Source organism: Ciona intestinalis, chromosome 14, assembly GCF_000224145.3.
Source record: "Ciona intestinalis chromosome 14, KH, whole genome shotgun sequence".
NCBI classification, from domain to species: Eukaryota; Metazoa; Chordata; class Ascidiacea; order Phlebobranchia; family Cionidae; genus Ciona; species Ciona intestinalis.
This window is the reverse complement of record NC_020179.2, coordinates 1,294,384-1,317,246: the sequence shown is the minus strand read 5'-3', so window position 1 is coordinate 1,317,246 and position 22,863 is coordinate 1,294,384. Positions and strand designations below refer to the sequence as shown.

Here is a 22,863-nt window from a genome sequence, read left to right as displayed (position 1 = left end):
CGGTTTATTCGTCAATGCCCAGAATAAGTACTCCGTCATTCAGTCTTATAACCAGCACTAATGTACTGAGACATACCAAACTTTGTAATTACTTCACTGTTATAAGACTGTCAAGTTATCCCGTGTAAATACTAAAACAACAAGCCTTTGAAGTTCCCAATTAAACAGCGTTCGATCTGTTCTTTTATTGCGCCGACATTTCTTAGTAATTTTCGCACTCCAGATTCGGCAGTCGTTTGAAGTCTGTGCACTTTGGTCTTTTCGCAAGTTTCGATTTAAAAAGCTCGTAAACCTTTACAACGAGTAGCACTTGTTTGTTCTGTCTTTTATTTAATTGATTCAACCACACAGTTTTGTTTATGGCTTGTATAACTGCTTGGATTAATAGCTACATAAGAAGATTAATTATACTGCTGTTTAGTTTAACTTAAATTCAAAGTTTTGATCTCCTTTTAAATTGTAAATGTTTGTAAACATTTTATAGAAAAAAATAATAATATCCAAATATCCTGATTTTGTTTTAAACTATTAACAACGATTTATGTGAGAGTCGCGAGGATACGATTTTATAATTATTCGAAAGTTCTTTGTTTAATACTGAATGGAAAGAGAAAATAGAATGAAAAAGTGTCCGGACTTCCCCTACTCTACTACATTAATACTTTTAAGCAGCTATTAGAAAGTATTGGTATTGTATTAAAATACAAGGACTTATTTAGTCTATATTATCATTTATAGCTCTAAATATTTCTGTGCAATTTAGTGACACGATTTAATTGTAGTTTCTGTAACCAAAGCGATCGGTATACATAGAAACCGAGACTTGCGACATATGTACTTGGCCTAAACGCGCCGTAGTTAAGTACAATTGTGTGTTGTAAGGGGTCTTGTTTATGAGTCTGTGACGTCAAAATCTAAGGTCTGAAATTCTGAATGAGAATCTGACCAAGCTAAGCACTCTTCATGTCTAAGCACCATCACAGTTGAAATGTACAGAAAACCAACATTATGTTCAATCAGTCAGACTCGACCTTATAGAATTTAACTAATCAATAACCTATGGGCTATATCGAGTTTTTCCAAGCATTTTAAGATATTTTATAAATTGTTAAAAATTTAAACTATTTTTAATCGTAAATGCATATAATCTAGATAAGTGGGTCATAATTACACCTAAGCACTCGCATATACTGCTATTATTGTATTACAGCATATGATAAACGAGCTACCCGCTTTATTGCAGTATCGTTAATATAAAAAGCGTATGATAACATCGGCCCACCCAAGTGCTAAGTTCTTGTGTACAAAGAGCCTTCATACAAGCTTAACAATGCCTATATTGAAGATAACGCTTCCGAGTGCATGTTTGCTAACATTAGATCAAAATCTCGACGTCCGTTCTTGATTACTTACCCTATTCTACGAAATAAATGGCGTATTGTCCATTTTGCGGGTCTGGGACAAGGGTGATGGTTAATCATTACTAATGACGTGCTTATACCCGAGCACTGGTTGCTATTTAATCGATTGAGTATGTTAGTTTGCTTTTATTCACAACAAACTAATTGTCAAGGTTCGAAGACGAATACGCGGATATTTAGCCGCTTTTAACATCAAAGGTTTTATAGTAGGGTAAAATGGAACATGTTTTCCTCTTTTCTCGTCTCATTTGGTAGGAAAAAAACATATAAAGAATCATAAAACCGTAGCACCTCGACTCGTTGTTAAAAAAAGCGTTGTTAATTGTTCAAAACAAAATCAGGAAATATTGGATTTAGGTGTAACCATATTCTATCGAACCCCACAGTACTATACATACACTTCTTTAGTAATACCCTATACAGTCCCAGTAAAATCAGCATAAATGCAAAAAAAATAAAATTTTTAGACTGCTTAACGAGCATGAACGGCAATTATTTGCACGATAGATTACAAGCACAAAGTGGAATAAGCAAACATTACCTACGGCACCTATATTTCGCTAGATTTGCTTATCAAGTATTGTATTTACATAGATAGATAACCTGGCTTTTTGGCAAACAACAAATTCCTTGAAATGTTGTGAAATCTTGATGAAGAGCATACTTTACTAGAGTTTAGGGTCAATTAAAATGAAGGCATTGCAAATAAGTCGCAATCGATAAATAATAAATGTAATGAGAATGGATAATGCTTTAATGTGCATACGAATATATTATTAGGGTGCTCAAGATGGGACACATTTTCGGTTCATTTTCTCGTCCCATTTGGTAGTAAACAAAGAACATTCAAAAAATTATAAAACTGTATCCTCACGATTCTCATGGGACATAGACTATTGTTAATTGGGTAAAACACAAACAGGATATTTGAATGTTGAGGTGTACCATCTTATCCCAAAGTACTCTACTTAATAAGAATTCATGACGTTAAATTTCATTGCCTGCTAACGAGGAAATATTCATATTGATAGCCATACCGTAATATACTGAGAAAAAACTCGGAAATTAAAACGTGCGAGTCCTGAGTTCTAGCTTGGAGTTAGAGAATCGCTACAGGACCGGAACTCACGATTTTAAAACCCGGAAGTCTAAAATGAATCAGAAATTTAATTCGATAAAGACAGGAGTTGCTTTATGTGTATTCTGTATTGTGATTTGGTTGGGTAAATCTGTATGTAAAATGGCCTATTATAATGGCTATGGAAAATAAACACGTGTTCACCTAATCCAATAACACGTTAGATAATTTGTAAAGTAAATTACAAAACTTTTCGTAGATTTAATTTAATGCGAAACATTGAATCCGCTGTTAGGATTGCTGGAGCTTAAAAGCCCAGTCGTGCAGAACTGTTGAGGTGTCATCTCTGCCAGCTGTGTTTTCCAAGATTCCCGTTTTGTTTTGTTAATTCGAGCTGTTGTATCCTAACGCCTGTTATACCTTTTACGACGAGAGTCTCGCGTCGCCGGAACCCAGAACTAGAAAGTCGCCCCTTACTGCTTTAACCCGTCTTTGTTCACTACCGGACCGGGTCGGCTGCCAGTCCACGCTTTTGTGCGTCGTCCCAAACACCCTTTCTATACCACAAAGAGTCACCCAGCAAAAGCTGTGATCAGAAATCGAACAATGGCTGCTGAATCACAGCGCCAGAAAATACCCGTATAACCAGATCAAATTTATCATGCCGCTTTATTAGTTTTGATGTGGCTGCCATGAATGGACAACTGGACTATGGTCAGTACAGACTATACGCTTGGGATTCACTGCCCAGTCAGCGTGTCTGTGAGAGTTTGGTTTCTGTTGTCTTAATTTGTGCGAAGCTAGGGACTTCTCACCAGCGCTTTTGTTTTGAAATTCAGAAAAACAAGCTCCCGGATTAGGCTTCCTACCAAAACCGACAGTATAAACCCAACCGTGTTGTGATATAGCTCAGGTTTCCCGCAGAATAAAATCTCGCGACGAACGAAAAGCAAACACAGCAAAATAACACCTCGCCGTGCCCGCTTACTCAACTAAACAAACTTTGCTTTTGCCGCCGAATTTGACGTCATCATTCATTATGATGTCACAAGCGCATGCCTCCCCGCCGTTTTATAATTTACCAAGAAGCAATTTTAAAGCTTTTTCAAACAAGCTAGCAAATTGGACAAAACTGCCAGTTATTACAGACACAGCCTCGAACCCAATTTAAAGAAAATTGGTCAAACCAATTCGCTACTTTCGTCTATTTCCGAGTGTTTGTTGTTTCTGCGATTTACAGTTCAGCCGGTACAGTTTAAGTTTGCGCCTTGCCACCGTACTCCTACCGGGTTAAGTGGATACGTCCTGCCAGTGGCAAGGTATAACCACATAATGGTTTTTGAGCTCAGCACGACACACCGTGTGTTACAAATGTATAATACACCTAAATTGGTAAATGGTATATTCTATCTGCAATTTTCATAAGAGAACGTACCGGTTTTATTTATTTAGAAAATACCGACTCTTTTGGCAAAATAATTTCTGTGCCAATTTTGGCCCGTTGGTATTGGATAAGCCATTCGCTGTAAAATTCCATGTAGTACAATTCATAAACCGTACATGACTCACAATACCCAAGTAAAATTGAATGTAATTGGCCAGACTTTGACGCTGAAATATCTCCAGGCAGTTTGATTCAATAATATGTACATAACAGCCTATTACATGGATCGTTGCCTGTCGTTTATCCATTTACAGGTGTTAAAAACAAAAAAATGTCTTTGTATTTTTTAATTTAGTGTTTTGGTGCACATTTAAAAATTATTTGTACAGTAGTCAGTATTTTTCGTTTTGTACATACGTTGAAAATGGCCGTAAACGTATGAATAGTTTGTGGCAACTGGTTAAAAACGTGACAGCCAAGTATCATTTTGCTACATAGCTATTTTCCCCCAAACAGTATTCGGGAAACGGTATATGGAAGCCATTTATGCCAGACAGGTCTTCACTGTAATGATTTTGAAAGGGGGTCTCGGTGGGCGTATCTAAGTGATATGAAAGTGGCCACAGGAAACAGCTTTCAGACTTAACAGCCCGTCTCGCGCCGCTGACTTCTTGGAAGCGTTCTGTATTTATTCTAATGGGCGTAACATTGCGACAATGCAAAATCGGTAGCTTTCTAGGGTTTTGGGTGAGGCCTCTGGAAAACGCGCGTTCTGGCCAAGTGAGCAGGCTAATTCGATACAATGAGAGTTCGTTTCTCTTTTGAAAGTGAAGCGAGTAAATCATATATTACATTGTTATGAAAGGACCTTATTAAATGTTGCCTTTACACTAACATGTCATCGGCCTTTGTGGTGGCTGTGACGTCACAATAGCCATCGTGACGCGCACTGACCTAGGTATCCAGTTGACTCCGATTCGATACAAAGATTCTGTACGCCTTCAAAACAATAGCGGAACTGTATGCGTTATCACTTATCAAAGCTGTGTTAAACTGGGTATTGCCTCCGCGGCGCTCACAGTGGGATAGCGTATTATCCTAAAGCCAGAGCAGACTTGTTGTCTGGCAAAAAGCGCCTGTCAGAATCGATTTTGTGCATGATAACCCCAGGGCCGGTTTTGACTATCTAACATCTTGTCATAACAGGATACTTTTGTCGGAAACTTGTTTAACGAAAAGGGTCGACCGAAATTGGACGATATTTATGTATTGTTGTACACCTTACAACAAATTCTAATTAACGGACTGTACGCCCGACTGCTGCTTGCAAGTAATTCAGGCGAACCAGCTGATTTTGTTTTGACAGCCGTTTCGCCTAATTTCGTCGAAACGGTACCTTCCCGGTCAAAAAGAAAATTTTAAACATGAGTTACCAGTCGAATGCTTCATAACTCGATTACTAAAAGTCCATTCGGCTTAGCTGTAGCCGTTTACCTGGCCAGGCCCTGAAAACGAACGGCAATTTCGGTAATCCAATTTGACTGGTTTACAAAAATACGATTTATCCAAAGCCTATTGTTTCGGCGTAATTGGCCACGAATGGTCGGTCGTGCCGTTGGCAAGACACTTTGAAAACGAGACCGCTGCTTTGCGTTAATGGCCTTGGAAGAGCTGTAGCGTAGCAACGGGAGATTAGAAATATGACGTCAGTGAAATTCCAGAACTTCGCTTTGGAATTCCAATTTGAAACTTATGGTGTAGGACTGTAGGTAATTTTACTGACGTCTTTTAAACAATTAATTTAACCAAACGGAGTCGAAAGTTAAAGACTGTAATCGAACCTGTTGTTGTTCCATGTGGTAGTGTTGGGGAAGATGGGACACCTTTTTATTTTTTTTGTTTTATTTAGTAGCAAACAAAAAATATTTAAAAAATTATAAAACCGTATTAATTCTCTGTTCTTAAATGTGTAGAACACGATCAGTATATTATGTGGTAAATGTGTCCCATCTTACCCCACACTACTATATCGAAAAATGCCAATGATAAAACACGCATACACCAAATCGCTGTATAGCATTAAAAGGGATCAAAAATGTGTTATTAAAAACTGCTAAAATGTGAACGTGTATGCTACTGCATCCTATTACGAGACGAAAGCACGCGCGGGATTCTTGGTTTTGAAATGAGTATTTTAGCTTCTTTTATGTGGTGGGTTTAAGAATCTGTTGAAAAGATACTGAAAGCGTCCCGGAAAAGTGGCTACTAGCATTTCAACGCCTTTCCCCGGTGGGGGCAGATAGATATCTGAAGTATTCGGCTCGTGGATGGTTCATTACGTCATGCGTAGCCTGTTTGAAGTAAAACAGCTTTGAAATCTATATTTAGTAGCTTGTGGTATATTTAAGTCGTTATTTGAGACAAAACGCGTGTTTTCGAGAGTGTTTAATTTGTAAAGACACTCGAGAAATAAGATTGTGGACGAGTTACTAATATAATTTTTAGTTTTTTGTAAATTTTATACAATTATTGGAATTTGTGTTATACAGTTGTTTTGTACAGCTTTTAATTTTATGCTATATGTTAAAACTAGGCCAATTCGATTCGTGGTGAAATCACACAAATGGGGTTATCTTATAACCTCAATTTAATTATGTTCGTTGGCAAACTGTACGTCTACCATTGAGATAAACTGAAGTGTACTGTACACAGATCAGTAGCTCGTTATCGGGCCAGTCCAGCGACCGTAAAATGGTCCATATACATAGGCATAAGTGTCCACAAACCGCCGCAGTAATTTGCTATCGAATAACAAAGAACAGTATGCACAGCGTCAGCGGTACTGTCGTATAGTTAGTACAGCCTCGCTTACAGTAAACCTGGTACTGCTACCCACTGGCGTAGGAACAGTTAACTCGTTGTGATTTTGTTTGGGCAATGCGCTCTACCGGGCAGTATCAGCGTCTGCATCTGGTGCTAATTTCGTTTCCAGCAGACGCACTGGCCAGCAATGGCTCGCTTATCTGGTCATCTTTTTGCTTCTGAAAGGCGCTGACAGAGCCGAAAATCGGCCCATTAGTTACCGTGACATTGGCTGCAAAAAAATCCCTTATGTTTTGGTGTTGGACTTTTGTTTTAGGATTTTTAAAATTACGTACCGCGAAACCCTTACTAATTGACAATTATTTATTAAAAGCAAAAACTTTGTAAAGATGCAAATATAAGTTATGGAAAAAGGTCTTCCCGCAAATAAATTCGAAAAATCTAAACACAAAATAATGCATGCAAAATTGTGCAGGTCAAAAGATGGGACTTTAAAATTTTAATCTCCATTTAATTTTCCTTATAAATACGATTAATATTTAATGTCCAAAAAGTGTTAGTAGAAAAAAGTATTTAAAAATAGTGTTAAATCAGTTATAAATGTATGGCTTTAGTTAAAGTCGTATTTCATACATTAAAAATTTATGGCATGGATTTACATTCATTATAAAACCTTATTAAAACCTATACCCTATGGACAGCACATTGCGTAGTAATTTAAGATATCGTATGGTGCATACACAATCTGCATTATTTTAACAGTATTATTTCTACAGGAATTATAACAACTAAAAAAAGGAAGCTGGACCGAGAACGAATTTCAGCACAAGACATGAGATTTGAGGTATGACACATAGGATATTAAAACTACATTTGTTCACAACGTTTTCTCTCTCCAACCGAACACTTAATGTGTTGGTATGAATTGCCCATAGCTAAGCTAAAAGACCCATTGCCAAATTCTACTTATCGTCGCCATTATATACAATTTTCTTCAATTTCCAGCTAGTATTTCCAGCGCCGATCACGAAAATCGAGCCAGTGAATCTAGCTAGATGCTAACGTAATTGCCCGTTATTTCTTTGTAAGTTACGAGTTTCAATAGCCCGCCTAAAACCATTGCCGACGTAGCTATTATTTTAGCAACGCGCACTGCGTGTTTGTCAATTATCGGATTTAGCGACAACTAAAATAACCAAAGCAATTCAAACTTAATAAAACCGTTCGTGCCGCGTATTGTTCTGTAGGGGGTCGGGAAACAAACCTAGCAGTTAAAGGCTACAGTTTAAATCCACTCTAAGCCTATGTCCTTGATATTTTTCGTAAAAATCCATGTCATTTTCGTCGGAAAATTAAGTGACTCAGAAGCTGTACTGTTGTAGGTAGTTATTTGTAGCACGTGTGGGGTAATGTAATACTGGCAAAAATGGCGGCCGTACAGTTGTGGAATTTCAAACAACAGCCCGAGTTTTCCAGCAGAAAGCATTCGTCACAGGTCTGAATACCCCGAAGAATCGCGACTATTGGCTTAAAGCTTAGAAGGAATTTTATCCAGGCTCATTGGCCCGCGTCTATCAAAACAACCGACTTGTCTTATGCTTACACATACTGCTGGCATGGTTGGCCAAGACCTTTTGAAAAGCTCTGTGTTATATACAGCCCTAGTTTTGTTGATGATCCATTCAATAAAGTAGTGATTGTAATAAAAACAAACCGTTGCGCTGGTTATTCGGTATTTTCTTAGCCTTTTGACATATACCTCACTCTGTCAAAATGCACTTTATGAAATCGTCAACAAAACATGGTAACGTCAATACATTAACCATACACAAAACGAAAATTAGATCAGTTTGGCGCTAATGGACTCTAAAAGTTTTGTTTTGAGTATTTCTGTGACCGCTGTACATAAAGTTATACCGCAGTTTGGTGACCTACTTTAGCAAGTGAAAATAAACAAAATGCGCTGCCTTTGTTCCCAAACATGGCCGGATTTTCTAGCTGATGCGTTTTGTTGCTTTCTCTTTTTTGTTTAAGGTACAAACAACTTTAAGTGAGTTACCCAACACAGCGACTAAATGAACAGTAAACACGTTTACGCGTGGCTGTTAGAGCCTGTACTGTCGGCGACTCGACTGATTTTCAAGCACTCTTATGAGACATGAGCGTTTCTGGTCCAACAAGCACAACTTTGTTTGTTTTGTCGTCCTTATTTACAACAACGGATTTAGAAATCGACAAATTTGCACCAATTTGGGAAATAGCACCATCCACGACTCTCTAGTAGGCCAAGCAACAACTAAAGATTGCCTTTGAAAAATAGCCACGTTTTCATCGGAAAATGACAAAAATACCATTTTATTTTAATAAATTAGCATTGTTAACATGATTTTTATTCGCAGATACCGAAATACGTAAAAAAGTTTGTCTTTTGGTCTAGTTAACGACACCAAAATTAAAAGTATTGCCGTAACAAGACCCTATATTTGTTCCTGTCCATAATCCACGTTTTATAAACGAAAATACCTTCACGCACCCCTCATATAACTTGTCCGCAATTGCCTAATCCATCATTTTTTTAGCGCGTTCAAATTCTACCTTGGCGTTAATGGATTACCACCCATACCGGTACGGCTAACCCCGTGTATTCTTCCACGCGCCAAAAGTCGACAATACATTCGCACCCATCATAGTTGCAAAAACCTAATGGGATCTTTTGTCGTACCAATCGTAATCGGGGCGGAATCGTGACTTTGCGACCGAAAACGCCACCCACTACGGGCAAAGGCGTCAAATACACCGGTTCCGGTCTCGCGGACCGCGCTAAAAATACAAACATTTATCACACGTAGCATGGCAGGCTGTTATAACGCGGCGTCGGCGACTCACTCCACTTAGAAGATTAGAACTGTCAAATTTTATCCTCACGTCACAGTCTGGCTTAGCAACACCATAACGCCAGTACACATCGCGTGCAGACAGCCAACGTTAGTTTACAAAACCCTAAATCCGACTATTTATCTTAAAATCCATTGAAAATACAAAGCATTAAATATGCTGTTTCCGCAGATCCATCACAATAAGCTTACAATGGGCGTTTATATAATGCTTATGACCTTATGTGTTATATTTCAATATACGAGTAAATAATATAATATAGTAGGGTGGGGGAGATGGGGCACCTTTCATTCTATTTTCTGGTCCCATTTGGTAGCAAGCGAAAAAAAAAAAGAATTATGAAACGATATCCTCACGACTTCTATAGACATTTTTCCTGCAATTTAATGTGCGCAGTTTGATCTTGAAGAATATTTGGGCCAAAATTTACTTAATATATATTCTACCCTTATAGAATCTAACTCCGGTTGAATAGAATATAATATTAAAACGAATTTTGAAGACACCAAAGCCTATACTAATCATACGGGGCATTAAGTCACAATACATGGACATATTTCTGGCTTTTCAGAAAAAAGACTGTTGTCGTATTTGACGTCTGTTCATTATTCTAGTCGAGCCAATAATAATAATCCATATTGAAAAGGATTCGAAACGACAGCTGACAAAAGTTATTTTGAGTTCATTTTACGCTGGATAGACGCTGAATAGACCTGTACGAATTGTTAAATTGCCGTGTATTGCACTGTACCTTGCGGGCGTACATGTTCTTTCTTTAATAAGCTTGCTAAGCCGTATTTCACAAAAAAGGTTCGGCAATTGCTGTCTAAGTGCAGATTCTGGGTCTTAACGCGCCAATACTTTTGCTTGCTGCAAATTAACCATAACAATTGGACGGGATATGTATTGTATTCCAGTTCTGTGATTTTGGCGAAATGTCTGGAATGTTGTTTCTCGGTAAATTCGCCATTGACGATTGATTTGGATCCTGGATTTTTAATTAAGCCGTGTCCTGTCTATTCCGGTTTAAACCAGCGTGGAGAAACCTAGCAACGCACCGACGAGTTTGTGTCGGATTTTCCCCGCGTTTTAGCTGACGCCTGTCAACTATTTTATGGCGCATATTTATGCTCATTGCTTATTAATTCATGCTCTGAAATATTTGACCTATGGCTGACACCAAATATCCGGGAATTTTCAAAGAGAAATCGTGTTTGAGTTTGTTTTACGGCAATAATAGCCATGTTTGTAGGTCAATAAAAACTCTTTAACACAATACGGCGTAAGCTAATGCTTATTTGCCTATCCTGGTTACTGGCAGTTCGCAAATGTAATGCGTCTTTACTTACTAGGCCAAAAATGATCCGGAATTCACTTTTAAGCTGCCGGCAATGGTCATAAAACTCAAATCCTTTTCATACTTCCAAAAAATAACTCTTCCGTTGTGTGGCTTTAACTTTTTTTGTTTTTTCTTTTTAGGTTCTGATCTCGGACGGCGGTGAACCTCCTTTATCGTCCTTTGCAAAAGTAGTTGTGGAACTAATAGACGAAAATGACAACCCGCCAAAGTTTAGAAATATTGAATCCTTGCTTCAAATACCTGCACGCAATCGAACCCGAATGCCCGTTGAAGTGTAAGTCATGTTATACAAAAAAATCTACCTGAATTTAATATTTCCTAATCGTGTTTTTAACAATTACCCACGTTTTTGTACATTTTTTATTTACTATGAAATGGGACTAGAAAAGAGAACGAAAACATGTCTCGTCTTACCCCACCCTACTACACATTAAAACCATGTATACCCACGTCGATATGACCACCAAATTATATCTTTTTTTAGAGAAAAGCAGACATTTTTGAGGTTCACAAATTTAATTTTCAGCAATTTCTGCCTAGCAACTGATCATAAAATAATTTATTGCACATAGGAGTAAATTTATAAACCAGGCCTTTATGATGTGTTTGTACACCCCTTGCCTACTGGTTGCTGTTATAATAATCTGTTATAATATATCCGGAACTAAGTTTTACAATTTCTTAGAGCACGGGTGGTCGCCTATGATAAAGACGAAGGAAGAAACGCCAAAATCAAGTATAAGATAAACGGAAACAGTCGATTTAAAATCAATCCAAACAATGGAGTGATCACCACGCAGCAAGGATTTAAAGAAGGAACCAGAAGTGTAATTAAGGTCGGTTTACTTCATTATTTTGACATATAGTAGGGTGGGGAAGACTGGACACCTTTAGCACATAATAGCTTGACTGTGTTTTAAACTATTAATAACGGTATGTGCGGGTCGTGAGGATACGGTTTTATAATTGTTTGATTGTTCTTTCTACCAAATGGGACGAGAAAATAGATTAAAAGTTGTCTTATCTTCCCCCACCCTACTATGATCATAAAGTAGTTTGCTGTAACAATTAACAACGCTCTTTTAGAGTCATGAAAAAACGGTTTTATATTTCTGTCCATATTCTTTGCCTATACTACTAAACGAAGGTAAAAAAAATGAAACGTTCCATCTTACATGAACCTACTTAGCGTGTTACATTAAGCTCATGCAATGTAATGACATTTATTATACACCAGCCACACACGAATAAGTGTTGTATATATTATTAGCATTGTCATTGCACTGTCGTGTTATAAATATGTTTTATATTACCAACGCTTGTTTTTGACTTGTGGGCCTTCGTTTTCGATCCAAATAAGCCGTGTAGATTTCATGTAAGCCAAACGACAAAGAATTATATGATGTATATAGATACAGAATACGAAATAGGACCTCCCACTTTTACCAAAGGCTCTTTACATTTAGATATACTGCATATTCAAAAAATACATAAACACCCTTTTATATTCTATATGGGTGATTTCTTTGTCAAGACCACACGGGATTTAACCCAGTCATATACATATACACCATTGTATATTACTAACTAAATATTTATAGCATACAATAACTTCAACACGAGAATAAATCAACAATTTTATATTCACAGTAAACTTCAATGGTGTTTCCCATAGGGTAAGAACAAGTAATTTCAAAGGATGCCATTGACTTTTAAAACCAGAATTTACAAGCAGTTTCCTTGATCTTAAATTTCATTTAGGTCGTCGCAACTGATAACGGAAACCCAGCTCGCCATTCGAAACATAAACGAGTTGACATACACTGGACGGGACAGCCTTTAAATTCACTGCTTCCTCCAAAAATCGCTCCCAACTCAGTGGCTGATGTACTGATATTCGAGACTGTGGAAAGACAGTTCCGCGGAAGTCAAGAGCAGACTAAACTGGTTACACTGGTCAAAGCTACGGATGAGGACTCGGACGAAATACGCTTCATGATCATGGGTAGGTCAAATCTAGTTTAAACTGGTTCTGACCGGTTTCCTATGTTATTTGTATGCCTTAGAGATCTGGTAGGGCATTTGATCCAAGCCTAACATGTTATTAATTGCGCTGTCGTATCGGCGCGACTAGATTAGTATTGACAATGTTTATGCTTGTCATTTCTAAGCACATAACTACTGAGTAACTTTAGCCTCCCAATGGGCGGACTCTATCTACTTTGTATTTCCGATTACCAGACATAATTGCAACTGTCGTCTGTCGGTGATAACTATATATAGACGCCATGTGCGGCAACGGTAGGTCTCATACCAGCATTGGGAGGGCCTGAGAACCAAGACGTTTTGGCGGCGGTACTTCGATTGGATATTCCTCGTTATCGCGTACCTCTATATCCTGTTAGCTGTCAGATTACCAAGTAATACTCATTCGAGTTGGTGCAAAAGATTTCCTTGAAACGAGCCTGTTTACGGGCATTTTTCGCTTACCGCTTTTATTAAAGTTTCAAATTGAAGGAAATTCCTTCACAAGAGAAGGCAGATATAGCTATAACAAGATACACAGCGTCATGCTATTTATTGCCAAACCATAGCTTTGAGTAATGATGACGGCCACTGAAAGCACCTAATCGCTCTTTACTTCGCAAATCGACGCCTCATTTTAGTATCACGTGTCAACCGCTGGCAGATGCCTTGAACAGCAAAGCCAGGAAGCCATAAATATTGTTTTCGGTCACTTCGCATGTCACAATATTTGCACAACCCTTTACCCAAGCGGCAGGTCAAACTTTCTCGTTCTTGGTCAACGCTTTCTTTACTTTGTATTTCCGATTACTCGTCACGCAAAAGACTTTCGCCCACGATTTTTGACAGCTAAAATGAAGACAAACAGTTCACACCCTTTCTTGTAAATTTTAGTGGTTTATATTTATTCTGACAAAAACGCACTCAAAATTAAATACGCAGTAACTCTTGAGCGGGCACGAGGTACATGAAACACAACACCCGTGTTATAACGCGTGTCTTTGCCTGCCATGCCAATATTAAGCGGCATTTATTAATACTTGCTAAAATAAGAAGTTGTTAATTCCGAAATATCTTCAATTTTGTTCCAATTTCCTATAAAGCTTCCGTATCTTTTTATATAGGTTAGGGTAATAGGGAACATTTTTACTTTATATTTTATCGCCCCAAAGAACATTTAAAGAGTTATATACCTGCAGCATTACGACTCAAAAAAGCGTTTATAATTGTTAAAAACACGATCAGAAAATATGGAATATTATGCGCTAATGGTATCCTGTCCTGTCACACTATCTGTATACCACATATTTCCCCAAGACTAACTGTTCATAACTTCTACAGCGGGCGACGACGATCGTATGTTTCACCTGAACAGTCAAGACGGGTCATTAGTAACGGCTGGTTATCCAGACGCTGAAATCCAGAACTTTTACAACTTAACAATTTGGGCGTCGGACGGTTACAATAACGATGTAGCAAATGTGAGTTAAAATCATTTCAAATTATATTCGCTCTAAAAAGAAATCTGATTGTATATTTACTTCAGTGTGAAGAAAAAAGATTATCTTTGGACTAAATCCTTGGCATACCTCGCCCATAATAACAGTATGGTACATATACTTACTTGTCCATTTGTATTAAATGGCGTATTCAAAACAATATATATTGTAGGGTGGGGTAAGATCTGACATGTTTTTATTTTCTTTTATCTTCCTATTTGATAGTACACAAAGAGTATGTTATAACCATAGCGCCACAACTCTAAAAGAGCGTTGTTAATTGTTAAAAAACACAATCAGAAAATTTGGATTTATGTGCTATCGGTATCCCATCTTACCCCACAGTACCATACAATAAAATGCGTTCATATTTTAGATTGTGGTTCGAATTGGAGACTTGAACGACCACCGACCCGTTTTCGATCAAGCCGTATACGAGCACACAATATCAGAGAACACCACAGTCGGTACAATGGTGTTCCAAGTCACGGCCACGGATGGTGACATCGAACCGAGACAGAATGGGAACCTCATTTACCGAATATGGAGTAGTGTGCATTCTACTAGTCAGGACAAATTCCGCATAACTTCAGGTAATTTTAAATTTGAACATTTCTAGATTTCTGATTAATTGAATATTGTTATAGTAGGGTGAGGGAGTTAGGAAGCCTTTTTGTTTTATCTTCTTATTTCATTCGGTTGTAAACAAAGAATATTCAAAACAGTATAAAACCGTGTCCTCACGACTCCCATAGACCGTTATTAATTGTGTAACTGTAAAACGTTTTTTACTCAAACAGAATCTTTTTACTTTTTTGGTCATTTGGTTTGGCGTTTGATTTTAAATCCTTTTGAACAGATGGTGTAATCTACACACAAGGGGAACTAGACAGGGAAGTACAGAGGGAACATATCTTTATAATAGAAGTCGACGACCAAGGCTCTCCTTTCTCATTACAGGCAAGTTTAAGAAAAATATTAAAATATAATTTTTTGACCTAAGGAAAGCTTATATAGTTAATAAATGAATGTATGGGTATATATCCGCGCGTGGCAGGGCGACGACGACCGTTAATTATAACACGGGTGTACTTTTATACCCGCTTACGTGTTGCCAAGCATCGACATTGTGTGATCTTATTACTGAACGGTGTTTTTTTAAGCAAACCGCACTACAAGCATCTATACACGCACACAATGGTAGCAGCATCGAGCCTCGAACCCCTGTATCTTTGGGCTTCAATACGATCACCTAGCCACTGAACCATAGCGCCGAAAATAGCCTATTCCGTGTGTACATGCATTTAAATGCTTATTTTTTTGCAGGGTTATTGTCGTGTCGTTATTACCATTGGAGATATAAACGAACACGCACCCCGTTTTACTGCGAGCAGTTACTCTGGAATTATAACTGTTGGAGCAGCGGACCAGACCACTGGAGCTGTTGATATGAAATCATCTAGTGTTGTAACTGTACGGGCCAGTGACCAAGACACGGGAATGAATGCTAAGATAGAATACTCAATTGTCGAAGGTGTGTAACTGTGTTTAGTATAGTAGGGTGGGGTAGATGGGTCATGGCTTAATTTCTCGACTGATTTAGTCGTATATATGATGTATTTACAGAGTTATATAACCTTATCCCCACGACTCTTAAGGAAATATGGGATTTAGGTGGTAAATGGGATTTAGGTGAAGAAAATATGGGATTTTATGGGAACAGTTTCCTGTCTTATACCCACAAAAACACACAATATTTAAAATCCAGACTGTGAAATAGCCGGGACCCCAGAACTGTTCGAATGTATGTTTAATTCTATAAGCCTGTGCGTTTTGTTTAACTTATTATATTATCCTTATGTTTGCGTAGCTTTTGTTCCGTCTTAAATCAAATCCCTTTAAAAACTCTTCACGTGTTGAATTGTGCTATAGTTCCCTGGCGAGGACACCTTTGAGAAATTTAATTGCAAGTAATACCGGTTTACGTAATGCGGTGGCGTACTCTCCCAGGAGATTGCTGCACAGTCCTTTCTTGGTAGTGTACTGTACCTCAGCTGCGTTTAATATTGGTCAAAAACCTTCGTTTGAACTTGCCTAATTGCGACACATTGGAAAAGCATGACTAATAAATTTAGCTAATAATTGCGAGAAATTAGGTATTGTGGACGCGATGAAATCACCTACTTTTAGAGACACTTAAAATGATTTTGGAGTTACGCCATATTCTCTGCACGATCAAAGCTCTCTTTACACTCGTATTGGGGTCGCTTGTTCAAAACACAAGAGGCAATTAGCGCGTGTAACGGAACAGCGGTACATGTAAGAGGAAAACATAGGTCACTGTAGTGTCCATTTATTATTCTCTGAAATCCCTAAGCGCTATAATGACAAACATAAAACGTTATGTACTTCAAATAGGGGCGCCGACTTTTCATAATTTAAGGTCATAAACTTTATATTATAACCCCACGCTTTCAATATAAATTAGTATAACCTATACCAAAGGCGTGGTGCTACGCCGGTCGCTAATGACGCTGTTATGTTTATACCAGTGGCCATAAATTAACCACGAAAACAGCCCTCATTTAAGCGAAAGCAAAACATTGAGGGTCAAAAGGCGGTACGCTGCTTGTAAATCGTAATCTAATTACTCAACTCGAACGTGGAAAGCCTATACGACGCGCAGTAACGCCCGGGTTGTCACTGAGTCAATTTAAACTCGATAAATCATGAAGTATTGTACGGGCTCGGCCAATTATGCCTTTGTCCGGTGCTTCCGACTGTATTTCGGAAGCCAGTCGCATTCGGCACCCATGAAATGTCAATCTTTATTGTAAAGTGTTGGAGAAAATACTTATTTGTTTAAAATAAAAAACAAATTTGAGAGAAGCACAATTTTGTTATTAGACATATGGACGATTTTCTTGATGTCCTTAAACTTTTAAACACATGATTTTAATTTGATTTTTTACCAATTTTTAATATGATATTGTGGGGTAAGATGGAGTACGTTAACTGAAAATATACCATATTTCCCAATCGTGTTTACCCAATTAACAAGGTTCTTTAGAGTCGTGCGAACACGTTTATATAATTCTTTTTAAAAAAAAATTAAATAGGTTCGAAAAAAAATCCACGAATATTTCTAAACTGACTTTTAACTAAGAATTTTGTTGATTTATTCGTTACCGTCGACACGTCTGATTTAACGTAACTGACGGCTGTTGTTTTGAAGCGTATATTTCGCGCTTGTCGTAATAGTTTACGCCTCTGTCTTTCTTTCTTGCGGCTAAAAAACTTTCACCACTATGTATTAGCGTTGTGTACGCTTGTTACAGACCAAATGTATTCGACAGAATAGTTGACCCGCGTAAGTCTGTTCAATTTAAACTGTCCTTTTTCGTTAATGTAAATTGCTTTTCTATGAGGTGCGAACCTTTTTAGTCTTTTGAAAATGGAAATGGGTTACTTCCTGAAACGTGTGATTGAATGAAAAATTTCAACCCCTTGTTTTTACTTCTAACTGAAGTCATTTTTTCGTTAAAAACAAAATAATAAAAATGATAACTGTATTACAAGACTTTACCATTTTTTGCTAAAGCTATTAATTTTATGTTGTTTTTTTGCTTTCCAAACGTAAGCACATATTGCTCGATTTTCTTGCATCTTAAAAATGTGAAAATATGACACATTTTACGACTATGTTCGGAATTTTTCATTAAGACTTTGCCCGCATTTTAACATGCATCATCATTCAATATATTTCTAATTATACTTCAATGTAGAAAATTAAAACACAATACAGAAACAATTGCATATAGTACTATACGGGGTAAATGGGATACTAGCACATTTATCCTATTTTTTCTTAGTCGTATTTTGAACAATTTCCAACGCTTTTTTAGAGTCGTGAGAATACAGTAATATAATTCTGTAAACTTTTTAGGTTTACTACCAAAATGGGACAAGAAAAGAGAATTAAAACATGTCCAATTTTACTTCACCCTACTGTACTAAAAACACATTGGCCTTCTAATCATAAATGGAAGAAAATAAATTTATTAATCTCTTTGAATACGATAGTGAAGATCTAATTAATTTATACAATAAAGAGAAGGAAATTAGCAACAAAATGACAATCGTTAAAACAAAAGGGTGAAAACTATAAAACTATACATATATGGTTTAAATCAACTGTGCGAAAAACATGATCTTTGACATAACTATTAATAGAAGTGAATAAACAAGTTGAAATTCTCTGGAATTTGTGTCGCAACATTTTCAAAATTACTTAAAACCACAGCGCGTCGTTATGTACATTAGCCGGCACCTATAGCACGCAGAGACGGGTCGCCAAAATTTCCATTCGTCGTTAAGTGTTATGCGCCATCGCTTATCAAAACTTATTCTAACAAAAGATAGATTACACAAGCAGAGGGGACATTGCGCAATCTAGACGTTGTATTGGCTTCGTTTTGGTTCCGGGACATTCATAAATGCAGAAGTCGTTTTATGATGAGTTGGTATTATGTTATAAAGCGTATATCATGCTATCCCGTTGTGGACATTTTGATTTATTGAAAACGTAGTCAAATATTGACTGTCCGCCGCATTGTGTAATAATGTTGTAATAGGAAAACGTATATATGCCTAACTGTCGCGTGTGGTCGGGAATCCATTAGGCTTTTTGGGTTATGGCTTCAAGCATACACTCATTAAACGTGATTTATGTTTGGCATATGGGCATTTAATATGAACCTAAATGTCGATCGCAATACGTCAGTTTAGTTTATCGTGTAAGACCGTTGCTTTATTCTTGCATTACGTTAAGTTCTACCTTAACGAGGTGATTAGACTTCAAATTTTTTGGAACAAATCAAATTAGCGATAGTATTAAATCGTATTAAGATTACTTAGTAAACATGTAAGTTCCAATAGCCCGGTACACTATAACTGCTGTTAAACTTGTTGGGAACGATGGGAAATGTTTTTGTTTTCCTTCATCGTCCCATTTAGTAGTTAACAAAAATACTTTAAAATTAAATAACCGTATCCTCACGACTCTAAAAATGCGTTGTTAATTGTTCGAAATACGATCCGGAAATATGGGATTTAGATGCAAGCGGTCTCCCATCTTACCCCACAGAATTATAATAAACAGCAACGACCTTTTGTACACACTTGGTGTATTAAGCCATCAACTTTGACCGTGCCCATTTAGCCCTAACAGAACAACAACATGGCTTGAACCCGTGTAACATGCATGGTAATACCCACCTTTCGGCACTAAATTGTAGCATTGCCACCCTTACACCAATGTCGTCGTTAAAGTAGATTTATGTATTTTGGGGAACATTAAATGCCTTTTTTGGACGTTTAGTTTGCAAAATAACTTCGACTTTATTTAACAAAAAATGTTTATCTTTTTTGTAAGTTTTTTTGTTGGTGTAATGTTTTAAGCTATACTATACGCGCTTTAAAGGGTACATATTTGCGCACCGTTTTTTGTCGCTTTGAAAGTGTTTATTGGCTTTCGAATTACCGCGTTCAGAAAATCTTTTGAAGCCGATTATGCCTTATCATTTCGGGCATGCATTTTCATGGCGCTATGCCGCCAGTAATGACTTTGGGTTATCACGGGGACTTTTGATGTCACTTTAATCGTGCTAATGGCAGCGCGTGCGAACTATACTAGAACGACTCACATCTATTGGTTAAGTTCCGCTTCTATAAGCATTGGGAGTATATACAATTTGTTCTCAGCTGGTGTAGCCTTGCTGCACCACAGAAAGCACTTGGCCAAATGGAACTCTTTTATTGACAATTAGTGGGTGGCGTGGCTAGTATACACACGGAGCGTTCCTGTTTATTCGCGCATGCCATTGTGAGCTCGAGGCGTTTTATTCTAACTTTAAATTTTGAGGAATGGGCTCCAACATATGGCATGTGAAAGTTTGATTAACTGCACACGGACGTTAAAAGCATTTCAAATGGGATTTCTTATTTCAACTCGTTTCATTAACTACAGGCCAATCATTAGGCCCCATACATTAAAATAAGTTCAAACAAATTAAATAGCAGACTTACTTGTGCAAATAGTACATCGTTGCACTCGAAATAATTCGCTTTAGAAAAAGAATAATTTTGCTAAATATATTTTTGGGTACACTGTACAGGCGAGAGAATTTAACGAAGTATTTAGCTGGTAGTTTGATTTATGAGCTTTCGACAAATTGAAGCATGGTAATGCCTTAATGGCGTCGAAATAGTCATTCGTGTCGGGCTTTTTGACTGATTCTTTCAATCATTAGTTTTAATGCTAGTGGTATATATAGTTGTCGCGTTAAAAATGGCGAAAATTTATAGAAGACCAAACAGAAATACATAACATAACGGAACATTTATCTCTTTGAAACAAGAACAAAGATTATATTATGAGGTATTGTTTGATTAAGAGAAATGCCTAGTAGAACGTTGTTTTTCGGGGTTTGATTTGGAAAGGGTATTTTTATTTCTTTATACTGGGCAGTTTTTTGAAGTGCCAAGGTTCAAATCCCGGCCAAGTCGTGATCAGCAGCTGTTAATACGTAGTGACCCCTTGTTGAGTGGGTGGCCATGTTATCGTAGCTTTATTGTGCGCATATTTACGATATTTACCATTGCCCTTATGGCTCTGTGTTTATGGTGTACAAGGCGCTGTTATGGCTTAAATATTTGCCCTGCAACCCGAGTCAGCTGCTCGTCTGCTTACCTAGAAGAACTCGGAAAGCTGTTTTGCCCAGACTGGCGCTGTGCCAATAAATATAAAAGCCATCCGTGCAGAAACAGCTGCGCCAAGGTCCTATCCGCCCCGTGCGCCCGGGCGTCTCCAGAATGAACGGAATGTCCAGATATTATGGCATCGTGTTGAATGGTTCACGGTACAGTGAAGAGCCGCAATGTCGCTACAAAGCGTAATTTAAAAATTTACCAAACGAAATCCGGTGTAAAGCAGGATATATTTCCCATCTCACATTGTAAAATTTGAAATAAAAATACAAAGTGAAGCGTTTAGCATTCTTCGTTTCAAATTATTTACAGGATACGTAAGAAAATAGCTATTTTGTCGCCGTATCCGTTTCCTAAAGCCCTATTTACTGCGTCGCCATGGCTATAGCATAACGTAGTTCGACTGAAACGACTTTAATCGTCAAGTTAAGCTTACAAATTCGGTCATAAAAGCTAAAAATGTAAAATTCTTACTCAATCAGGAAACGATGACGGTCTTTGGAGAATAGATCCCAGTTCTGGCGAAATATTTCCAACTGAAACTCTTACGGCGCACGAAAATATTCAGCCGATGGTTCTGACCGTTCAAGCTAGTGACAGCGCTACGACGCCACTCAGCAGTACCGTAGAGGTAACCATACAAGTCAGACACGACGATTCAGCGCCACCGAAGTTTGAAGCTGACGAAATCACTGCAAACCTTGATGAAAACTTACCAAGCGGAAGGTAGGCCGTTACGTATTCATCCAAACAGTGTAGTTTCGTACGCGAACGTATGAGTAACTCATCAACAGGCATTAGGTGTATAAAAAACAGAACACTCACGTTATAACCACTATCTTTGCCCCCTACTGCTAGAATAAATAAGTTACATTCATTCATTCTTAAACTTTATAAACTTCATATTGTTTTGGTAATTCTCCAAGTGTGTTTACAGAATTAGGAAATTACAAACCATTTAGATAACCTCAAACTATAGTAATTTTTAAATTAAAACTGATACATATGGATGTATATCGCCTTATGGATGTTTATACATTTTAATTTTCATTTTTCTAAATTCCATTCTCTTAACAGCTATGTCACCACTGTGAAAGCAAGTGCACCATTTGGTGTTACATATATGATTTCTATGGTCAATGATGATGAACCTGTATTTTCCATCAATGCCCATTCTGGTGTCATCTCATTGGTTGGTGCACTGGACCGTGAAACGACATCATCATACATTTTCAATGTGACAGCAGTGACAACTGAAGGAACAACATCAACAACAACAATTAATGTCAACATTAACGATATAAATGATAATAGGTAAAATGTTGATTAAATGTCTTCATTTATCGTTAACCGATGGGGCAATTTTGACATGAGTATTATTATAATGTTTCATTTTCCTTGTGGTCACTTGTGAGTTACATGTATGTAACTTGGCGGGTTCTGAATTTTTTCTATATGAATTTTAGTTTGGGCAACCCATTAGTGACCGCTGGGTTAACTATAAAGTCTCAGTGGTAGCAGCACCAGGCGTGGAACCCGGTAACCTTTATTAAAAAAGCAAGTAAATCCCTGACACATTATACCACTAATAGGAATAAAAAAACAAAAAT

The 22,863-nt window shown here is 37.5% G+C and overlaps 1 protein-coding gene across 1 annotated transcript in view; it reads left to right on the top strand.

Annotated features, from left to right (window-relative positions):
• The window catches only part of LOC100175143 (protocadherin Fat 1), a 60,663-nt gene that overhangs the window by 14,480 nt on the left and 23,320 nt on the right, over positions 1-22,863 (top strand). Inside the window, exons 5-14 of the mRNA XM_018814715.2 lie at positions 7,483-7,550; positions 11,081-11,235; positions 11,647-11,797; positions 12,723-12,966; positions 14,328-14,467; positions 14,862-15,078; positions 15,345-15,445; positions 15,812-16,019; positions 21,736-21,979; positions 22,331-22,567. Of these exons, the coding sequence (XP_018670260.2) occupies positions 7,483-7,550; positions 11,081-11,235; positions 11,647-11,797; positions 12,723-12,966; positions 14,328-14,467; positions 14,862-15,078; positions 15,345-15,445; positions 15,812-16,019; positions 21,736-21,979; positions 22,331-22,567 (1,765 nt within the window). The remainder of the gene's footprint in view (positions 1-7,482; positions 7,551-11,080; positions 11,236-11,646; positions 11,798-12,722; positions 12,967-14,327; positions 14,468-14,861; positions 15,079-15,344; positions 15,446-15,811; positions 16,020-21,735; positions 21,980-22,330; positions 22,568-22,863) is intronic.